Source organism: Gallinula chloropus, assembly GCF_964237585.1.
Source record: "Gallinula chloropus genome assembly, chromosome: 6".
Classification (NCBI taxonomy): domain Eukaryota; kingdom Metazoa; phylum Chordata; class Aves; order Gruiformes; family Rallidae; genus Gallinula; species Gallinula chloropus.
The window spans coordinates 33310828-33332149 of record NC_140091.1 but is presented as its reverse complement, the minus strand read 5'-3'; the positions used below and the strand labels follow the sequence as shown (position 1 = coordinate 33332149).

Genomic DNA, 21322 nt, shown 5'->3' with positions numbered 1-21322 from the left:
AGATTAGGACGCCCTGATTATCCCCACATACCCCACTTTGGTTCTTCCAGCAGGGCGGTCTCAGAAAGCACAGACTGGGTTTGATGCTGGATGAAATGAAGCAGGAATTTGTGCTCCAGGACGGCACCTAAAATGAGCTCCAGCCGCTAATGGCCATTTAGCCCACGAGACCAGACCTGGGCTAGAACACAGAACGGACCCTGGAATGCAGATGGCACGGACACCGATCTGCAGCATCAACCATTTCATTCTGTAACTCCATTCCTACTGGTCTGCACTACTTCTGCATGTAAAAACAGCTTCCGAGTGCTCTCCTTTGAATCACTGCAACTTGGCCCCACCTATAAACTGAACTCATCCCTTTGGAAGCACTGAACTCAAGGGTTAGCTGTTTCATAACATTCGGAAAGACAGCGAGCCATCATATTTTTAGACTGTCCGTGTTCAGATAATACACATCTATTAGTCACACCATACAAAAATATGTATATTAGTCACACTTGTATATTATATTACATTACATTCTATTATATTTTGGACAGAAGATATTCTGGAGATTTTCTAAAACCTCTCACCAGTTTTCCTGATTTTGGAGCTTCAGGCTGACAGAGCTCTTTTTCCCCAGTGCAATTTTCACTAACATCCAATATAGCTCATTTTTATGTCCATCTGTCCATCTTTCATGCCCACTCACACTACCATAATCATTGCTTTCCCTTTCTTTTTTTTTGTTGAATCTTTTGCAAGACACTCAGTCTATATCCACAGCAGTAAATCAGTGCCTGGGAATGGTCCTGGGCACAGGGATGCTGTCATCAATCCTAACAAAGCGTTACAAGGTTTTCTTGCTTGCTTTTGGCCTGTGCTGACGATCAGTGTCCCAGGCAATTCCTGGAGAGGCTTTGGAAGTCAGCATGCTCCAGGAGCTGTTCCCAGCCGGCAGCCTGCCTGCAGCCAACCTGCTTTGGAGACTAACAGCTTCTGATCATCGGCACAGGCTGCTCGGTGCCAGCTGGCCTAAGCACCTAGGAATATTCCTGGGCACATTTAATTTGAAAGTACAGACATATCTCTCCTTTCTGAAGTTAGGTGCCTATAGGAATCTAGTAATTTCTGATGTCAGTGCCCAGGCAGAATGAAGCCAGTGTAACATCCAACTAGTTTCAATACACGCTAATCTCTGTCATCAGGGACTTTCTGGAAACAGAGTTACAAAGCTTAATGTGTTACCATAAAAAGTATGTCCTAGTGTGGAGTTATTTATCACAAATATGATTGTATTTTTTAACATTTAAGGACATTTTTTCTTTTTTTTTTTTTTCCAAAAACAGAACTACAAATACAGCTTTAAAAAGCCAAGAAAATACACAATGTTCCAGCATGAGCCAAAGGATGAGCTGTATTGTCAATCTAGTCTTAAAGAAAGCTCCTGTAGCAGGTGTGTCCTTAAAATAAATGGTTTCTCCCTTCTACAGCTACTTCAAACCACACAGGATTCCTTTCACACTCTGCAAAATGCTGCTGTAGTCGTAATCAGGAGGCGAAGCAACCTCAGGATGCTATAAAGCTTCTGACACTTGGACTGGTCTCAGTGACGCTGATACTGACATTGATACAGATGGACCAGAACATCATAATATTTCAATTTAACTTCCTTTTCTAAGTGAAATAACAGCTTAAAAATGTTAGTATTGGTGATTACTTCCCCAGGAATTCAGCTTATTTAATATAATTTGCTGTCAATTGTTTTTTTCCTTAGGAAAACTTTGCTTCAAAGTCTTTAAACATTTTCCCAACCGAAATAAGTAGATTTGTGAGTCCACTGACTCCTTTTTAGAACAATGAAACAGCTCTGAGATGCCAAATGCTTGGCAGGTCCTAATGACAATACTAGGAGTATGTACCATAGAATCATATCTGAAAACTAGCCTAGGCACCTAGTTCCTCTCCTCAAGGATGAGAAATACTTTGAGAATTCTGCTTATAATGTCTTATTTTTTTCAGAAAATAATACAAATTGAATATGCACATAATCACTCAGGGCAACAGAACCGGGAACTAATTTTCATTTCCTTTCAGTATTTAATTAGGTTTCTTGAGCCTACCTCTCAGTGTCTCTGTTTCTGTTCCAGAAGACAAAAGAAATGAGATAAAATGGACACTCTTTTCATATTGTTGTCTCCCCTTGCAAAGGTTTTAAGCCACCTTCATCATTGAAATATCCCAGCAGTGTCTGTTAACTAATCGACTCCACCTATCTTGTATGGCTCACCTGCTCCCTCATTCTCATTCTTTGCGTATGGGACAGGCTGCTTTGTTTCAGGAAAGATTTTGCAGTTTCCTTCCTGTAAAAACAAACCCAAGCAGCAACACAGATACATTCTGCATGGAGAAGGCAAAGTTGGAAAAGTGCTTTTTACTCTCGGGGTGAAATGCAATGACACAGAGTCTTAAAACTAGCCTAGACACCAAGTTCCTTTCTTCAAGGATGAGAAATACTCCTGTGGGAGCTTGTTCCACAGTTGTGGACATGCCCCTAAGCCAACTCGGTCACCTTACACAGCAGTATTATAAAAAGAGCATTTCTGAACATCATCCAGCAAGCACAAGGAGTGATAGCCTTCCCTTGGGGTTTAAGCTAGCATGTACAATACAAAGGATCTTTGGTACTAGCTGTGCTGAAGAAAGACTCAAGACCTGTTGTGCTATTCTGTGCCAGGACAGCCCACCCAGGACTTCCGTGCCACCAACACTCCTCACTGCCAGCACATGCAGGGGAACAGGGCAAAAGAAGAGAAATAAAAAGTGGAGGCCATACAGGTCAGTGCTTCACCTGAGATGGCAGACAGAGCTTTCCTTCAATGTGTGCTCCACCTTACAGCTGAACTGCTGTCTTGGAAAACGCTGGGAATCTGGCCTAGAAAATGGAGGGAGGATGGCACGGTGCGCTCCCAGCAACTTTGGCTTCTGAGCAGGCGTGCCGCGGTATTTTCTGCAAGCTGCAGTTTTCCAGGAGATCATTACAACTGCTGCTTCTTCATACTTTCCCTTCTTTTACCTCTTAGTACAAGGTAAATCACAGTAATAATGAATCCTTCTATATAAATGCAAAGCAGAGCTAAAAATGAAATTGCGTCACAATTTTGATTTACCACTTTGGTTGTTGTTAATTTATACACAAGCTGTGTGCCGTAAGTTTCCCCTGGAAAATACTTTAATTCCTTTCAACCATCCCCCATGAAAACCAGATACAGACACTCAGCCTTTCAAACTGCATTCTTTGAGTGTCTTAAAAAATGTCTTATTTTTCTCTAAGTTCGGGAAAAGAACATACCCTTGTAGCAAGATGAAGCCAGGCAGGCTTCAACCTTTATCTGAAGTTTCTGATTGCTGTGATAAGGGGTGAAGAATAATTTAAGATACCATCAGCTATAATAGATCACAGTAAATTTACAGTGGCCTTTTCTAAAGTCTTACTGTTCTTATGCATATAAAAGCCATCAGGGGCGCAAACAAAGTTGAACTTTCTGGCTGAGCTCACTTCACAACTAGCAGCTTGGTTCCGGCGCAGAGCGCTAAGCTACATGTTACCTTTCAAAAATTCCTCCAGAACTTAAGCCCAAAGACCACAACATCAAATTTTCATGGCCAGCCTGCCTCTTACACAGCATGTTACACACAGTGGTCAGGACCGGGCCGCCAGGGCTACCAGGCCTCACCGCAGCAGGGTTCATGGTTCGGGGCGGCAGGTACAGAGCATCCCCCGGGCCTGGACTCCTAGGGCGAGGCGGGCAGGAGGCCATGGAGGGTGAGCCAGCAACAGACACTGGAGCCATCGCTGGAGAGAAAGCCCTGAAATATTTTTAACTTCTTTGCAGCTGTGCCTGAGAGACTCTGTCCATGGAAAAAGTTCAGATGTCTAGTGGTCCAGCTGATTTTGGAGGGGAGCCCCCCCCTACCCCTCCCAAATTGGAATGAAAACTTTCAGCTGCAGAAACTTCTGTCTGGGAGACTGTAGATAAGCTACGTTGCTCAAGCCAGCAGACTTTCCTACTGCCCATCTTCCCCTTCAGGATGACCGTGTGGTATATTATTCACTTCTAAACAGGAAAAGAAGGGCAGCACTCCTGAGAGCCATGGAGCTATTTTCTCTGCTGGGTCTCCAGAGAAGGGAGCCACACTTTGAAACTTATTTCAGATAAAACAAAGCATCTGAAATTTGGTCACCACCATTAGTGTACTATTCCCTTCACTGCAACGTTTCTTAATTACTTAACACTTCAATCTGGATGAGTAAAGTCTTTCATCTTCCTTAAACCCAAGTAAAACGTTTTCAAAAGATAAACATCAGGAATGAGTCCTGTACTGATTGAGCTAAAGCTAAGTCTTTTGCAGCAACGTACTGAAATTACTCAAGTGTTTAAGCAAACGTTTACAAGTACTGTTAAAATAAAAATTCTTAATTTTCTTAACTCTAAAAAAGAATTCTATCCCTTCGTGACTGTAAAAGCCAAGTAGAACCCGAATGCAATAAATTCATCCCAGCCTAATATTTTAATTTAGTTCTTCGATAATTTCTATTTCTTTGCATTATTTTTACTTTATTATACTTTTATAATAGCCTCAAATATATCTATAAAACTTTACAGCCCTTTTCCAACAGCATATGGTGTGAGTTGTGAAGAGAAGCATGTTTATGAGCTGCAAAACAGGAAGAAAATTGAAGTACCCTTATGGGACTGAGGCATGGAGAGTTGACAATGGTTATGAGCTGAGATTTTGATGTATCCACCACCACCTATCTAATTCCCGAGTCTACAAGTTTTCATTGCAATTGCATTAGAGAATTATCTTGTGCTGGGTTGAGAACATTGTATAATCCTTCAATGCTTGAAACTGAAAGAAAGCTATGTTACAATACAGTCCCTTTCACAGCAGCCACTGAGTACATCCTAGCTAAATGATCAAAGCTCCCCTTGAATAAATTTCAAATTAATTTTAACTGAACTAACATTTATTCCACTAGAGATGTGGAAGCAAATATTCAGCGTACCTAGGTACTATTCAAGAACTGTATCCTGGTCCGATTCCACTCTCTAAATGAACATCAGTCAGTTGGGATACAATCTAACACCAGAGGCTTACTTGTCTTTGAGCTAGATGGGTTTAAATGTAGCTGCTCCAGGAACAACCTATATGGCCAACACCACTTTTGGGGAGGGTGACTGCACAAGCTGGTCACATCAGCTATGGGATCCAAGCTTTTGGAGTCCACTAGCCTTCCCTGCACCCCTAACTCCAACGAGAGGGAACCTTGCTGGACACATCTGCAGAACACCTGAGAACCACTAACTTAACAAAACACCTTTTGCACATGCATACACATACACATGGCTGCACACAGGGTTTTTTTTTCCTTTCAAAAAGCTCAAAAGCATCGGATGACATTTTGGACAAATGCTTCAACCCCTTCAGTCTCACCTCCTCACCCCTAGGAACAGTAAGCCTGGTCAGTATTTTGCTTAGACTCTCTGCTCCCTCTGGAGAAGGAATGATCTCCCTGGTTGAGACATCATATGCTTTTGGAAACAGGTTTCTGCATCCTGGGTGTTTCTGTTTGTCAGGCTTTCAGTGTCTGAACCACACTAAGCTCCCGTGCAGGACAATGGTCATCCACCACAGCACAAGCCTCTAGTACCATGCTCCAAGATCCAAACCTGAACACATTCCTCAGATACCTGTAGGGTCTTAAATTTCACTCTGGGTGTAGAATGTTCAAGGTCCTGGTTCTATGTTCATGGTCAGGGACTTCTCTCCTTGTGCTGGAGACTCCTAAGGGCAATTCAGCCACTCAGATACTGTAAATTGAGGCTTCTCTCCATGAATGAACTGGGGATGGCATTTGGACAGCAAAGTTGGGTGTTTGTATTCCCAGTGCATGCTGAATTATGAACCAGTTCTCTTACAGTTAAAATAGTGGTCATGACTTCACACAGGCATCCCCTTCCCAACAGTGATTTGGAACCAGACAACTAAAGTCATAGACTGGATGGGATGGAAAAGCTCTTTACATGGACCTGCGAGCCTTTTAGATTGCACGTTCATCACTTGGATGTTGTTATAAATACCTTTGCAAATAATTCACACTATGTGGACAAAAATACCTCAGTGATAAACAGTAGAGAAATAAATTAAGTCCTATAGAAAAATGTAAACACCAATTTTTTTTCCTCCGTCTGCTTTATCCTGGTAATTACGTCCAAAATCCAGCAGCAGGAACAGAAACCCACCCACAAACCAAGCACTGAAGGTCAAAAACCACACTATGACAAAATAACCAGTCCATCAAATGAATGATTATGATTTTGTTGTGAAGGGAGGGAGGGCAGTTCTAGAGCATGAGGCATTTATTAGCCCTGCTCTGTACCACTCAGCAGAGCAGCTCCCAGAGACCACACTCACTCCTGGCTGCTCTTTCATCAATTACAACAGGTACACTGATGCTACAGTCCCCACAGGATGTCTTGTTGCTCCTGCTTTAGCAGGTAGGGTTTCAGAATATCCTTTATGCCAATGCAAATGGAATGGGAGCTGTTTACAGTTTAGCCACACAGCTTAGTAAAAGAAACAGCGCAGGTATATTTGTGCTTCCAGAGCTCTGTGGGTTTACAATGAGCCTTCTGGTTTTTCAATTTACAAATGGAAATTTTCGAAAGGGACATGCAAAATGTCAGGAGTACTCAGCATTTGAAAGAGGGCTCAGCAAAGGCAGTGAAAAAGTGCTGGAGAGCCTGGAGTAGACTCTTGGCCTGGAACGGGGAAAGATGCCTTTTGGCATATATGCAGTAATTCAAATGAGAGCACAACTATTCAGAAAATAGTAAGTAATGGTTAGCATCTAGGATATAATGTTCTGTGCTGTAATGATGGGTAGCATAAATAATATTATGGTAGATAGGTTCTGGAATTCAACTGCTTTTACCTCAACAGCAAGGTCTGGTCTTGAATGATCTAAAAGAAGGTACTATTTCAGTGATATGCTTCTGGGTTTCTCATGAATCCAAACAACAAGGTATTTTATAGCTTTTATGTATAAATAAATCAGCAACTTCTAAGAAATACAACATAGTAATAGAAAAAAATGCATTAATTATTCCAAGCAGTCAAACAGGAAAGAGACAACATGATTAATGAAAGAACAGATATACGACATGACATATCCTGACCAATATACGGTTATACAGTGATTGACTTACACTGGATAGTTCCAGATATGGCAATCAAAAACAGAGCTGTGGCATAAAGAATAAAAGGGAGCTATTTCATTAAAACTTGTCTGCTGAGTTGAATAAAGGGCAAACAAGGTCTTACCTATGTGAGGACTGGACACACCTTCTTAATAGCAGCTAGGGTAGGTGTTCGTAAAAATCAACCATCAGCGTGCCCAAGTGCAATCAGCCCGAATGAGATCCCAAGAAATCAATAAAATCCTTGCCAGGCCCCTTCAAACTATTACAGAGCCCCAATGTGCTGCAGAGCAGCAGATTACAGGCTGGCTGTAATTGTTCCCTGGAACAACCCAAACAGTTCCTCAGCCTTAATGAATTCTGTACAGCATGAATAGGTCAGCAAAGCACAGAAATCTCTTTTCTCAACTCCTACATGCAGAAATGGGCTGCCCAATAGCTTCATTTGGTTACTGGGGCAGTTGCCCTCTGCCAATGTATGACTAACAGGCAAGGAAACAGAATGACGTTTTTAATGCATTTGTCCATAAAAACTCAGGAAGTGTGGCTCTGACTGCTGAGGCATCCATGTGGTTGGATCAAAACCACACAGTATTGAAGGAGCACCTTCAAGGGCTTTTTATAGCAACAAAAATAAAATAGGTGAAAAGGATATCATCATATTCCTTAAGTATGATCTGAATATTTAAACAAAAAGACATTTCATTGCATACTATTAGATACTGTTAGATCCAGTGGCTTGTATCAAGTCGCTACCTGAATACTTGGCTAGGATGCAGTGGCTTCCAAGCATAGCCCCCAGTGTGCAGCTGAAACGCTGGGAAGGACCACAGGCTAGCTTGTGCGAATCAGGAAAAGTCTACAAATCCAGCACATACTCCTGGCAACTCGAAATTTCTCCCAGCAGTACTTCTGTTAGACTTCAGGCATTCAAGTTTTAAAAGTCCTCCCTGCCTTTAATCTCAGCAACCCAGCATGAAACCTCCATCATTTCTACAAAAAGCCTTTCTTTCCAATCAGGACAATTTTTCTTCTGCTTCTCCTGACCACATACTTTTGTTTTTTTTTTTCCCAATTCAACTCATCAGTCTTGTTTGAGTTCTCACTCTACATCATAAAATACCCCTCTCTCAATTGATTGCAAACTTCAAATATTTGTAGACCACTGAGTTCTCCATCTCTTATGTTTACATGCATCATTTAGGCAGGACATATGGACACTTAGGAGTTTTAGCTTCTTTTGCCTCTCCCCACAAATCACTCCTAGATTCCTCGTACATCTATGCATGTCAGCACATTTAGGGCCAAATCTGTGCCTAAGAGAATTAAGAGATATTGTACTTAAAATTCCTCTCAAAATCAGCATGAGAATAACACAATTCTTGGAAATCTGGCTGGAAATAATACTAAGTCTGCTGTCTATGACCAACACTGTGGACTTTGTTTTGCACTTTCCTTGCATGAAGCACTGTGGCCCACAGAGCACCTTGCTGTCCAAGTAAACAGCTTGCTTAGACGAGAAGTTTAAAGGGATAATGATTCTTTTGGAAGCTAAAAGCCCGAGTCTTCACATGCTCATCAGTTAGTATGCCTGTGACTAGCACCATAAACAAAATGGGAACACATAAATAAAAATAGGTTTTACTAATAATAGGTACCTGTAGATACAGAAGAGACATTTCTGATTGCATAGCTGCTTTCTAAGCCATCTGGTTGTCTGTAGGATATATCCTCCAACTCTGTAAGACTACATCTCCTACACTATTGAGCATTTTACCAGTGCTTAGAAGTACACAATATTGCTAATAGATGACTTCTCTCACTAGGGTAAGATTCTAGAGGAAGAATTTCATATCATCAGGTTCTCAGACTAGTAATTATAGCTTACATTTTGAAAAGCACAACCTTTCTTTCACAGATGCAATTTGCATCAAAATCTGCACTTACAAAATCAGGGAGAAGAGTTTTGCACACATAAATTAATTGCCAACACATTTTCTAGTACTTGAACTGTAGACAATTAACTACCAACCACTACTGACCAGGGCTTTACTCAGTGAGGGAACAAAGAATAAGATTCTGCAACTAATATCAATCCCACAAACACCACAGTGTCCAAAACAACCCCAAACTCCGTAAGTTTCACCTGACAAAGAAAAATCTCTTTGGCAGTAAAAGCTGGTACAGAACTGAAGACTGAAGAAAGAGCAGGGAGTGGGAGAGGAAGAGAGAGACACTGATTTGCACTCAATGAATATGAAAAAGCTGATCTCTGCCATTGAGGAAAATTCTTGCACCAGCAAGTGCTGACTGATTGCAATGAGGAATGCTTTATCACCCAGATCCAGACACCTTTTCATATGGTGATTATTATTCCTGTCATGACCCTCTGGTCATCAAGCCACAGTGTCTTTTGTCACGAAACAACTATCCAATAAGGAATAATCTAGGAATAAGCCTGTAGCATAATATCTTCTACTTGCTTATACACACAGCAGGAGGAAGAAAATCTTCTTCCTATGAGTTATTACCTGCTCTAATCCACTTTGGAAAATAGCAGTATTTCCTTAATTTTGTGAAGCATGCAAACATATTTTTCACAAACCACAGCTGCCTGAATAGCTCAGCCCAGAGCTGAAAGCAAATCTAAAAGCTCTCTCAGGTAGTAACAAATAGTCCAACATCACCATCAAATCCATGGCAGCACAGAAATCGTCACATATTCCCATTAAAACTTTATAAAGACATGCACAGGCTGAATTGTGTTCTGGCTCACCTTTACATTTAACTTCATATTGTCTTCTATAAGGCTGAGGTCTGGCCTAATTCCTGATGTTATTCTTGGAGCAACAGCTCTGACAAACAGAGGCAATGCATGTACAACACCCCAACAAACAGCGCACACCAGCTAGCAACATTAGCTCTGGTTTAGCTCCGATACAATAAACCAGAGCTAAGCTCTTCAGAATAGAGACATTTTATATTAACACCACCATTGTCCATATTAATATTACCCATCCACAAAATTCTGTAGAACTCATTTAACCTTCCACGCATCATTTCTCTGGCTTTTCTAATTCAGCTGCTCAAGACAGGGGCTACCGCTCCGCACTCGCAGACAGTGAGCACTGAGCTGAAAGCATCCAGGGGGAAAAGGGCTGGGAACCCCTGCTCTGGGAGCAGACGTGAGAAGTCGTGCCTGGCCACTCAGGCCAGCTCTTTGTATGTCTTTTCTGTCCTTACTGCTTATGTAGATCACCTAACACAAGGACTGTTTCAAATGATTTTATCCAACGAGCAAGCTAACCCTAAGTAACAAACACAACAATGCATATACAACTGTACGGGATAAAGAATTAATGGTGTTAGAGAAGGATGATGCACAGAGACATTACGTGTGACACCGGGGAGGAAGTGGGGGTAAGTGTGCATGGTTAATATGAAAAGATGTCAAAAAAAAATGAAGCATAATAATAGTGCAATTTATCCTTGCTAAACGTACCGCGCTGTGCTATAATTAAATATGAAAACCTAAATTTATCTCTATGTTCGGCTGTCATTAACTTAACAGGGAGTGCACATGTTCTAATCTAATGGCTGATTTTTTTCTCCATGTGCAGCATATTAAAATGTATATTAGCCTCAAGGTGCATAAACACAAAATAATAGACCAAAGGTTTTGGCCTGTGGAGAAAAAAATCCATGCTCAAAGGCCGTCAAGTAGCTGGTGATGCAGGGGAGACACTCACTTAGCCTCATTAAGCCAAAGCTCTCTTTTGCTTGTCTTTTGTTCTGCATGACAGCAGCCTCTTTGTTGTATAATAATTCATTCCAAGTTCGTTCCAAGCTACCGAAACTGGTGAACTGTGGCCATTTTAATGAGCAGTATTGGTGGTATGCATAATCTGGAAGCCACGTGGACCAAGCAATCACAGAGCGCTGCAGCCAGCAAAATGAGATACTGTCGAAATCACAAATTTGTCAAGTTGTTTTTGGACAGGGTATTATAATAAGCACTAAAATATGCATCTTATTACTCTGCATCTGCCAGTCAAAGATCACTGTAATGAATGCATGCTGCAGGGTATGACCAGGCCGTTTCCCTAAGTAAAACAAACTGCAGAGTACAAAAAAAGAATTATGTATTTTTGGCAATGCCTGGATTTTTTTTTTGTTTTGTTTTGTTTTTTTGGTTTTTTTTAAATCCTTTTGCATCAGCAGTTGGGTTTTCCTGGTGTGGTGTCCGTTGCCAGCAGTGAACGCGCTCAAACTGCCGCAGCCCCGGACTTGAGGCGAATACAGTGTTTCTTAATAGCCGCCTTTACTGGCTGTGAATATGAAACTTTAAACGTGGTGCTCGGAACCAATTTAGCATACGGCACACATAAAACCCACAAAGATTAAACTACCTTAAATTCACTTTAATAATCCTGCTTCCTTTTGTTTTATCCATTTCCACTGCAAATGGCTGCACCGTTAGGGAAGATACATTTTGTGTAACAACCTGCGGTCTCCACGAGAAACAGCGCTGTAGATAATCACAACATAAACTTCCATAATAGACCAGTTAGGATGAAAAAATAATGTTAGAGAGGTCCTTTTTTTTTTTTCTGCAAATTGGTCAGGCCAAGGATTGCTCGTAATTGCTTTCGGCTTGCAAACGCTGGGAGGATCACCAGCGGCGGCAAAGCCGGCAGGCGTGACTTGCGCAGAGGTCTGCTCTGCTGGTGCACCCCGAAACACTACTGGGGATGCTCCACAGAGGCACCATTAGGCTTCCCCCTGGAGCCAGGCCTGCAAAGACCTTTATTCTCGTCAGGGAAGGAGGTGGAAGCCTGGGAGTGGGAAGCAGGAGGAAAGGACTTACTTCCTTAGCCCCCTGCAGACGCTGGTTTGGATGTATTTGGTTTGGCAGAGTCGTATTTTCAGCCAACCCAACAAGCATATTCTGCAACAGTCCCAGAGTGCACTGATGCACAGTTCCCATAATACCATGAAGCAAGAGGTTTCTTGATCAATACTGGCTTACCTTAAGAGGCTTTGCGTGTCTGAGAGCTACAGTTCAGGTGCAAGCCTTAGCTAATGGGAAAAAGGATCAAACAGCCTAAAATTAATTTTTCCCCCCCCTCTGACTTTTTCAGAACTGGTGACAGCAATATGGGAAAAAAGGTTTCTTCACCAGTGTTAATTTTTTATTGCAATCTCTATACCACCCTATGATGAAATGGTTTTGTATTTCTGGACATGGTCACAAATACTGTTTGTTCTGTCTTCTTTCTGCAGTGCTGGAAACCAGGGAATAGTTCTTTACCATACTGGACAAGCTTGCCTTCCCCAACAACCAGGAGCACTTCCAAAAATGAAGGGTGAAAACCCCTGCTCGTGAAGGCAGTCGGAGGTCTTGAAGAATCTGAGGGCAGCCAAAACTTGGTGCATTCTTGCATGGCTGGGAGTTCACTTTTAAAAAATACATTTACTTATTTAATGAAAGAGCTAATTTAATAATATGTATGAAGTGGTACAGCAAGACTTTTTTTCTCTGCTGTACAAAAGGCTATTTAGATTTGACTGCAACTGAGTTAGAATTTAGCAGGTCTGCACTGTTCAGAAGACGCAGCTTTTAATACCCACAGATACTTGAAGAAAGTGCATAGTTCAGTCTTAATAGGAAATCCGTGCATTCTGAGAACAGAAACAGCAGCTCACTAAATTTAAGGTGATGAGAATTTTTGTTGAGGTTCATACACTATGTTCAGTGTTTAGGATCATTCCTTCTTATCTGTCTGCTGGAGAAAACCACCTTCTATAAATGTTTTTTTATCAGATACAGTTTTAACATTTCAAACAGTTTAACATTTTCTACATTTTCATTTAGCACAACCTTAACAGCTGAGGTGGATCCACTAAGAAAACCAGGTTTTGGGGTGTTTTGAATATTTCTGGATTCAAGATGCTTAAGTTATTATGGGCTTGCCTTTTCAATTTGTTAACCTTTAGATGTGATCAAACAAACGTCAGTTCTTGCAAAATTCTGGTGCTGAAATCAAGGTATGAAACATCCATATATATTTATCTCTTCCTATAAGCCCACACCTACTGCCTGAATACACTGCCATATTTTTAAGTTTAGCTCCCTGGCATGTGTAGAGGCCACTGCGTTAAGTATGATTTTTATAGCTGACATTAGGTGGAAGTTTATACAGAAAAACACTTCTGTGACCGCCAGCTGACACCAGTGCATTTCTGGGACATAATCACTTCAGCTCTCTGGAGTAAGATTAGGGAACAACTAATAAAAGAGTCCTGTAATAAAAAGACAAGGTGAGACAGTGACTATACACAGGAGATCAGGCTATAAGTTTGGGGAATACTGCACCTTATCCAGATACCTGGTGAGAACAGCGTTATCTTTACCACTCCTGGTCATGTATCTTCCTGAGAAACTCGAGATAATCGTGTTAATTTTGGATTATAAAGATCCTACCTGCTCTCTCTGTCTCTCTTATGCAGCCACCCTAGTAACTCTGGCTTGCAAGAGCATGCTCTACATCTCAACTGTCTACCTGGCATCATGCACTTGATCTCAGTCCTAAATTCATGCTGAGGTAAGTGTGCTTTTACAAAAGTTCTTCCTCAGGGGAGTCAGGGAGAAGCAGTGTGGTGTCATCATTACCTTGCCACTCTCTCATCTCAGTGCCAAGATTTGCAAGCTGAGATTATAGCTGAGACAAGCTGACAAGTTTTATTCCGTACACTTAATGGAAAGTTGATTCAGAGGTTATATTAATGACAGTCATCTGTGCCAAGGCTTCAAATATTGGGTCCTCCCACAGAAAACCAACAACTAAATAAGTCATCAGAAAAGCAATGACGAAGGAAGCCCAGAAGACTGGCTTTGTCCACCTTTGTGAGCCTGATGCAGCCCCTGCGGTAGGACTCTGGAGTGGTTACAGATAAAAATTGGTGGAGGTTTGGAAAACAGTAACAGCCAGTGACTGGGAGCCACGGCTGAGGTCAGCATTTCCATGTGGGAATCTCACTGCTCTTACAGGCAGTGTGGTACCACAGGTCACATCTTGGACAATGGCAAAATATGGACTTCAGCAGCAACTGCTGTGTTAGCAAAAGGGAAAAAGCTAGCACCAAAAGGGAAAACACTAGCAGAAAATAACAACTGGCTGGCACAAAGATGGTAAATGTAGGGTCTAGATACCAAAAAATACATTCTGCAACAGTGGAAAACATAAAGAGAGCTCTCAAATTTCCAAAATGTTTTCCAGCGCTATGATGCTCCTCATAAATTACCCAAGGGAAGTATTAGTTTCGTTAATGTGTAAGCATGGACAGGTATTAATCAACAGGATTCTCTTTTTCAGCCAAAAGTTGTTGTGTTTGCTATTAGACTGCTTATTACTCTGCATTGTTTAGCATAGTATTTTTAGTTTTCTTTCTGTTTAGGAAGGAAATGATTGTGATAAATGTAATAACTGGCAATGACAACTGTTCAGTTTGTGATTTATCTGGTGACTGCATGGCAAGCCAGCTTCAGTTTGATGTCAGGTGTACCATTTAGATGAAAGTATCTATCTTTCAGTTGACTCTGGTCATCAAATACTCCAATAGTTCATGACAAAACCCTACTGTGTCACTCTCCTGTGGCAACACTGCACTGATGCTGAAACCAGGACAGAAAATGAATTATCAAGAGAAGAGTGCACTGCTATACAAAAAAAAGGACATTAACATTCGATATCGCACTGTGAATCAAAAGAGATACTATTATGAACGTACTTAGCTGGGAATAGGACTGATTCTAAATCTAATCTATTCAAAATTTGGAGATGCTCAATGAATTTGTATACAAACAGAGTGTAAGTGGTTCTTGATGCTGTTGAACATAAATCTTGTCTCTCAGTTCCTTCCCATTAAATTGTCAATTGCCTGAACTTCTTATCCCTGTGATTCTATATGAAAATGAATATGAATTTTGTAACAAAATGGAGGATGATTTCTTTATATTTTTACATTTCCTGCACTAAAAATACAACACATTAAAATTAGCATCTTCACTTTTTTAAACGCAAAAATTCTTCAGCATTTGCTGTTTAACATCTCATTGGGTCTTGCTGAAGAAGCTGCACTTTATTTCACAGTACTACCTAGACAAACTTGGACAGCTCCTTGTAAGTTTTCTAAATCATAATGCAGGATTTTGGTGATCACATTTTACTCCATGTATGATATATGCATTCCTACACATTACTTTTATCTATGAGAATATATACATCACATCTCCAGGCCACCTTCTTTTTTCCAGACAGAGTAAGTAGATGCTTTTTAGTGAATTTATTTTAGAAAAAGAATCAGAACTGTGAGTTACGACTTGCATAAGTGAGCTCGATATTTGTGTTTGAGTCTAGATGAAACTACAGTACTTAACTAAATTTACTAGGCACAAGTACATGAAATCCAATATTGATAATAATTTATGAAGGTAAGAATACTGATTCCTATAATACTGCAAACTTAGTTTATGATAACATAATTAGTTACACTAATAACACTGCTTAGGCACAGTCTTGCTAATTATGATATTATAAATATTAATGATATCAAGCCTTTGTATTTGATTGCCCCTAGTAGGATCATTTATCATGGTATTTCCTTTTACCCGTGTTGGATTATTTTTCTTCCTTTTCCCTTGGATGTTCATTCCTGGACAAGCAGCCATCCCAAGCTTACGCCTAAAATATATCACTACCTTATCAATGATGCATCCTGGTTAACTTTATATGTTATTATTGGGTAGCAATGATCCAATGATATAGTTCAGTGCTAAGGGCAATCAAATACACTATCAGTTATATTCCGTATGCCTTGTTCCTTTTAAATATCTAACAGAGCCAGCCAGAGAAGATTACACAGGGCTTTGTTTTTCATTCTTTTTCATGTGACCTGCTTCAAGTTAAGATTCCTTTGAATTATTAAATGCTTCCTTACAGCATCTTTTCACGCTACCTTTTTAAAGTTAATTATTGATGTAGTGACAAGCGGAAAAGACTGAGAATTAAATTATGTTTTTCTCATACAAAAGAACACGAGAAACATTTCTGACAATGGTTGTCTGCTTAGTGAAATGCAGAGGTAACACAAAGATAGAACACTGAATGCAGCTTTAAAGAAGAATTACAACAAATCTCTGTTACATGAGTTGGAAATGCCGTATGTGTTTCTACAGGTGTTAAAGGGAGGAAGTTTAGATATAACCCTTTGAGCCTGGTTTAACTGCTTAACATTAAGCAGATGAAAATGAAACTGCTTATATCTTGTTTTATTTTTAAGCAGCGTATTATCCAGAGCTTTAGGAGTGGGATTGTCTTTTCTCCTGGAAGGTAATGTTATAATTTTCAGAGCTCCACAGAGAACAACAACAATACAGGAGTCTCTAATCTCCTGCTAAATCCAACTCCAGTCATCAGCAGTGATAAGCAGAGATTTGGAGGTGTTTGACACTCCAAATCCTATTCTTTTGTAATTCTTTACTTTTTACAATGTTTTCAATAGTGTTATATCAGATTTTTGGAAGGATAATCAATAGGCATGATGTATAACCGAAATCAGTCTTCAAAGTGATCCCCTCTAGTAACCAGAAACAAAAGCTCAGCCTCCCTGCTGTGCAGGTATTTTGCTTAGAGCAGGAGGCAGCAGGGCAGCAGTAGGAAGCCAGTTACACCTCCCTGCTTCTCAGCAAGGATCAGCCGGTGCCCTGTGCAGGGGAGAGCAGTACCAGGGGCAGCTGCAACCCTTTGCATCTGGCAAACATCTCCAAAGATGCCTACTAGACCAGAGAGGAGAGACAGTGCAGAGGTTAGGATTTCAGAGAGACCACAGTTTACATTCCTCTTCCACTAAAGACTTCCTAGGTTTAAATGATCTTGTGGAATCTATTAAATTATTCAGTGTCACTGTTCCTCACCCAGAACTTGCCAGCCTTGCAGAGGGTTTGGAAGTCAGCACACATGAAAGACCAGGAGATGATTGGAAGGTCACTCCTACTTCATCTAGCGTTCTAACTAAGAGCTGGTCAGCTGTCAGCTTCATGTCCAGTGCTAGGGAGCTTTCATATCTCCTGAACATTGCACCCTGGCTGGACACTCAGGAACCTCTGGTGCAATATTAGCACCAAACTCAATCAAGTTGAGTTTCATTAAAACAAGCAGTTCCAGAACTTGCTCCACTGCATTTGTAATTTTCTATTGCACGCTTTTTTAAAGACATGATGTTATGAATCCAGAAGAGTGATCGTATTTATAGTAAAAATGTCATTCCATGTCAAGTAATTTCAAGTTTGTCTTATTAAGCTGCCCTCAGGTATTTGTTAACTCTCAGAAGGAAAAAGTACTTAGTGACTAATTGCGACAGCAGCAGTGGTTAACCAAGGTTAGTGGCAGCAACGGCATGCAATGATTATGGAATTGCATTCAAAGCCATGACATAGCATCATTGTATGTCAGTGACAATGGAACAACGTACCTTTCCCACCAGATCAGCAATTCGAGGTACTGGCTTTCCTTTCTGATGGCGCATAGTTGCAGGACTCTGCCCATTCCAGTCTTCAAGTTCCTCAATGCTTTTCAGGTAAAGAAGAGCTTGCAGTCCAGTACAATAGTCATCAATAATAGTGAAATCTTGGTTCTGGATTGCACTGCACACCTATGAAATATAAGTAGGTTATTAGCAACAGCTGGGCAGAGGAGTATATGGAATTAGCAAGCTCTTTAGACTTCCTGATTATCAGATGACCATTCCTGTAACATCACTGGGAAAGAAGCACAAGAATTCAGGATATTTAAAAAAGGACTCAGTAACACCAGTTATGCCTTGGTTTCCTAATGGCAGCCTGTAGACTAGACCTGATGGCTGTTGAGAAGTAAGCCTGCAAGCCCAGCCCCGAGTGCGCCTTCAGGGGCTCTGGTACTGAGCAAGCCAAGCACGCTGTGAAACCAGCAGCTATGCTCAGACCTTTGCCTGCACACAGGCAGCGGTATTCCCCAGCCTACTCTGGTCAGGAAGAACAGACATATCCAGTTAGGGCCCCGACAAGCAAATCACAGAACCACGGATGTGCTGAGGTTGCCAGCCATCTCTAGAGATACCTCAAGCTCAGAGAAGGGTCGACTAGAGAAGGCTACTCCAGACCGTATCCAGTTGGGGGTTGAATATCTCCAAAGACAGACCCCATACAACCTCTCCGGAGAACCTGGTCCAGTGTTCAATCTCCCTTGCAGCTTTTTCTTATATTTAAACAGAATTCCCTGTGTTTCAGTTCATGCCCATTGCCTGTTGTCCTCTTACTGCACACCCCTGAGAACAATCCGGCTCCAACAAAAGCATCTCAGAAGCAGCACCCATTAAATGGATCTGTTAGTACAGGTGAGCGTTGCCAGGCATCAAACAGAACAGTCCCCTTCTCATCACCAGTTGCCATTCAGTGGTGCTGGGAGGCCAGGCCACTTTATTTTAGATACTTTAAAAACACAAATAGCAATATACCTTTATAATCATATAAAGCAATGATCCCTGAGTGGCAGAACTTAACATGTAAACACAAGACTGACAGCAGAGAATAGTCTGACCACTCACACAGATTTTTCTGGACCACTTTGAGGATATCAACTCAGATTTAAACCCACAGAGATCCCCAACCAAACTGAATAACAAAAATCCCGACTCTTTCCTGAACACCTTCTCATTAGCTTAACTCTAATCATTCATCAGTGACAAGGTGCAGGGTTTGTTGGGTGTCATTAATTGTCAGTCTCTGGAAATACTCTGAAATTCCAGATGTGTCAGTGTTTTCAGCCTCTGATTCAGCTTTTATTCTAAAAGCTAAAAGGAAAGCTCCTGCTAATACCTACGCTTCAATACAGGTATCATGACCACAACGATGAAACAGCCTATTTTAGAACATGAATGTGTGCACGTGCACAAATACATTCACCCTCCTTGGACCTGAAAACACACCTTGGGTCATAATGGACATTGATGCTTAAAAAATACAGGAAATATGTAACTGGTTTTATGTTTCAGAAATGATAACACAACTTGCAGTTCTGAAGTCAGGTATGCATCACGTGGTAAAACAACTTACACTACAGCTGTACAAGGGAAAAATAAGGGCAAACTGTAAGATAAGCACCAGAACATTGTCTATGCAGTGCATTTACATTGTGCAAAGTCTGTTTCTCTGGAGAAACTGTGGGCATTAATTAGGTGTGTTACTCCTTCTATAGACTTCAAGACTTTTTTTTCAGAGCAATTAGAGAGATCATCATCATAATTTCCTGTACAGGTTATTTAACTGCCAAACTCAGCTGATATTTATTTAAACCTTCCTATTCACCAAGGGATTCTTTACTTTTTTTTAGTGCATGGGTAACACTTTTATTAGACATTCTTGAAAATACTAAAACTGTAAAAAAATACAGTTAAAAGCTGTGTCACGTCACTTGAAACAAGTTCAGGCACTGTTGTCAAAATCCTGAAATATTTTGACAGGATGTATACACATGAGATACACTGGAGGATACCTGTAATAACCTTATAAATAAAGAGGCTTTTACTGTTTTCCATCTCGTGGCGCAGTGTTACGAACTGCAATAATATAAAAATGTGCAGAAGATGGTATCACACTAAGAGCTAACATTTGGTCCCTGTGAGTCTCTGTGCAATGCACTGTTTGCCTTCCCTGGAAAACCAAGCAGGCTCCTGAACCAAAGGCAAAATGCAATTTTTAAAGAAAAAATGAAAAAGAAAATCTCATCTGAAATGGAAAGACTTAGAAATAGAATTAGCAAGTAGTTTCAGATGATCCTCCTCTTCTGTAGGAGCCTTATTATTATGGTGCCAAATGGTGCAGATAATTAACCAAAGACATGCCTTTCACTGATTTCACTGTGATAAAAGCAACCACTTATGTTTATGGCCTTTCCTAGAACAGGAGAGATTTAAACATTAAAACACACAAAACCAACAAAGATAGTTTTGCTATGGTTTTGGCAAATTCCAAACTGCTCTGAGCTTCAAAATCTCTTATGTTGTACAAATCAGACAGTGTGCTTTGAGTTTTAGGCTTACAGCATCTTCCATGAATCAGTGTAGAAGCCTTTGCTGCATTTTAAAAGGTGGTGATCAAAGTCAAGATAAAAGGTCACCCTGACCCATCAGCCATGACAATTTCTACACCACAGAGAGAGGTTTTTAGCATCATACCTGGCTGCCTCTGAATCACCAGTTTAAATGACACTGTGCCCTCTTTTCAGCACAAGAGAAGTGGCAGGGCAATAGAGCAGGTGAGACTCAAATGCACGCGTCCGGAAAAATCACAGACCTGAACCGACTCGTCTCCACACACCATTAATGCCCCCGCTTTGCTCCTGCTGCTTGTGTTGGGAACAACTGCGCTTCCCCTCCCCTGCAAAGCTAAATGTTGAGCCCCCTCTTATGCTGGCATCGCATTTGATGGGTGTGAGAAGCAGGAAAAGCAGCCCAGCTCCGGCCATATTTAAAATGGAATTACCTTCTGGTTGCTACCACCTCTCACTTAACGTCTTATTAAACCACCTGAACAGGCGATAACAGCGAGCAGGGCGCTGCTCTAACAGCTGTTGTCCGTGCCTTGCACACCGATGGCAGCAGCAGCATGAAGCTGCACTGCAAGCAGCCCTGCCCGCTCTTCTCCTCTCCCCAGCATCGTGCTTCTACCAACCAAACACAGCAAAACGTGCTTCCCTTTAAACCCCCAAGTACAGCCCAAACAAGAGTGTAACTTCACAAGGGAGAACATACACATGGTCCCACTGTGCCAGAGCGGCAGACTGATCCTGTGGCCAGCAGAACCTGCTTAGGGATGACTATGAGGCAGAGCAAGCACGCATCAGTTCCTCACGTGGTTTATCAGACCAGGTTCTGGCAAGCAGTAGCGCTGGGACTTTGCATGGCTGAGTTGGCACCCATTTGATATCCCTTGATCCCAAATAATCCAAGTGCATCTATTTTATGAGTAAATTAACATT

At 41.2% G+C, this 21322-nt stretch overlaps 1 protein-coding gene across 1 annotated transcript in view; it reads right to left on the bottom strand.

Annotated features, from left to right (window-relative positions):
- Positions 1-21322, bottom strand: part of DPYD (dihydropyrimidine dehydrogenase) — a gene marked incomplete at its 5' end in the record, with an annotated part of 351370 nt that overhangs the window by 27998 nt on the left and 302050 nt on the right. The window contains one exon of the mRNA XM_084266073.1: positions 17781-17960. Within this exon, the coding sequence (XP_084122199.1) occupies positions 17781-17960 (180 nt within the window). The remainder of the gene's footprint in view (positions 1-17780; positions 17961-21322) is intronic.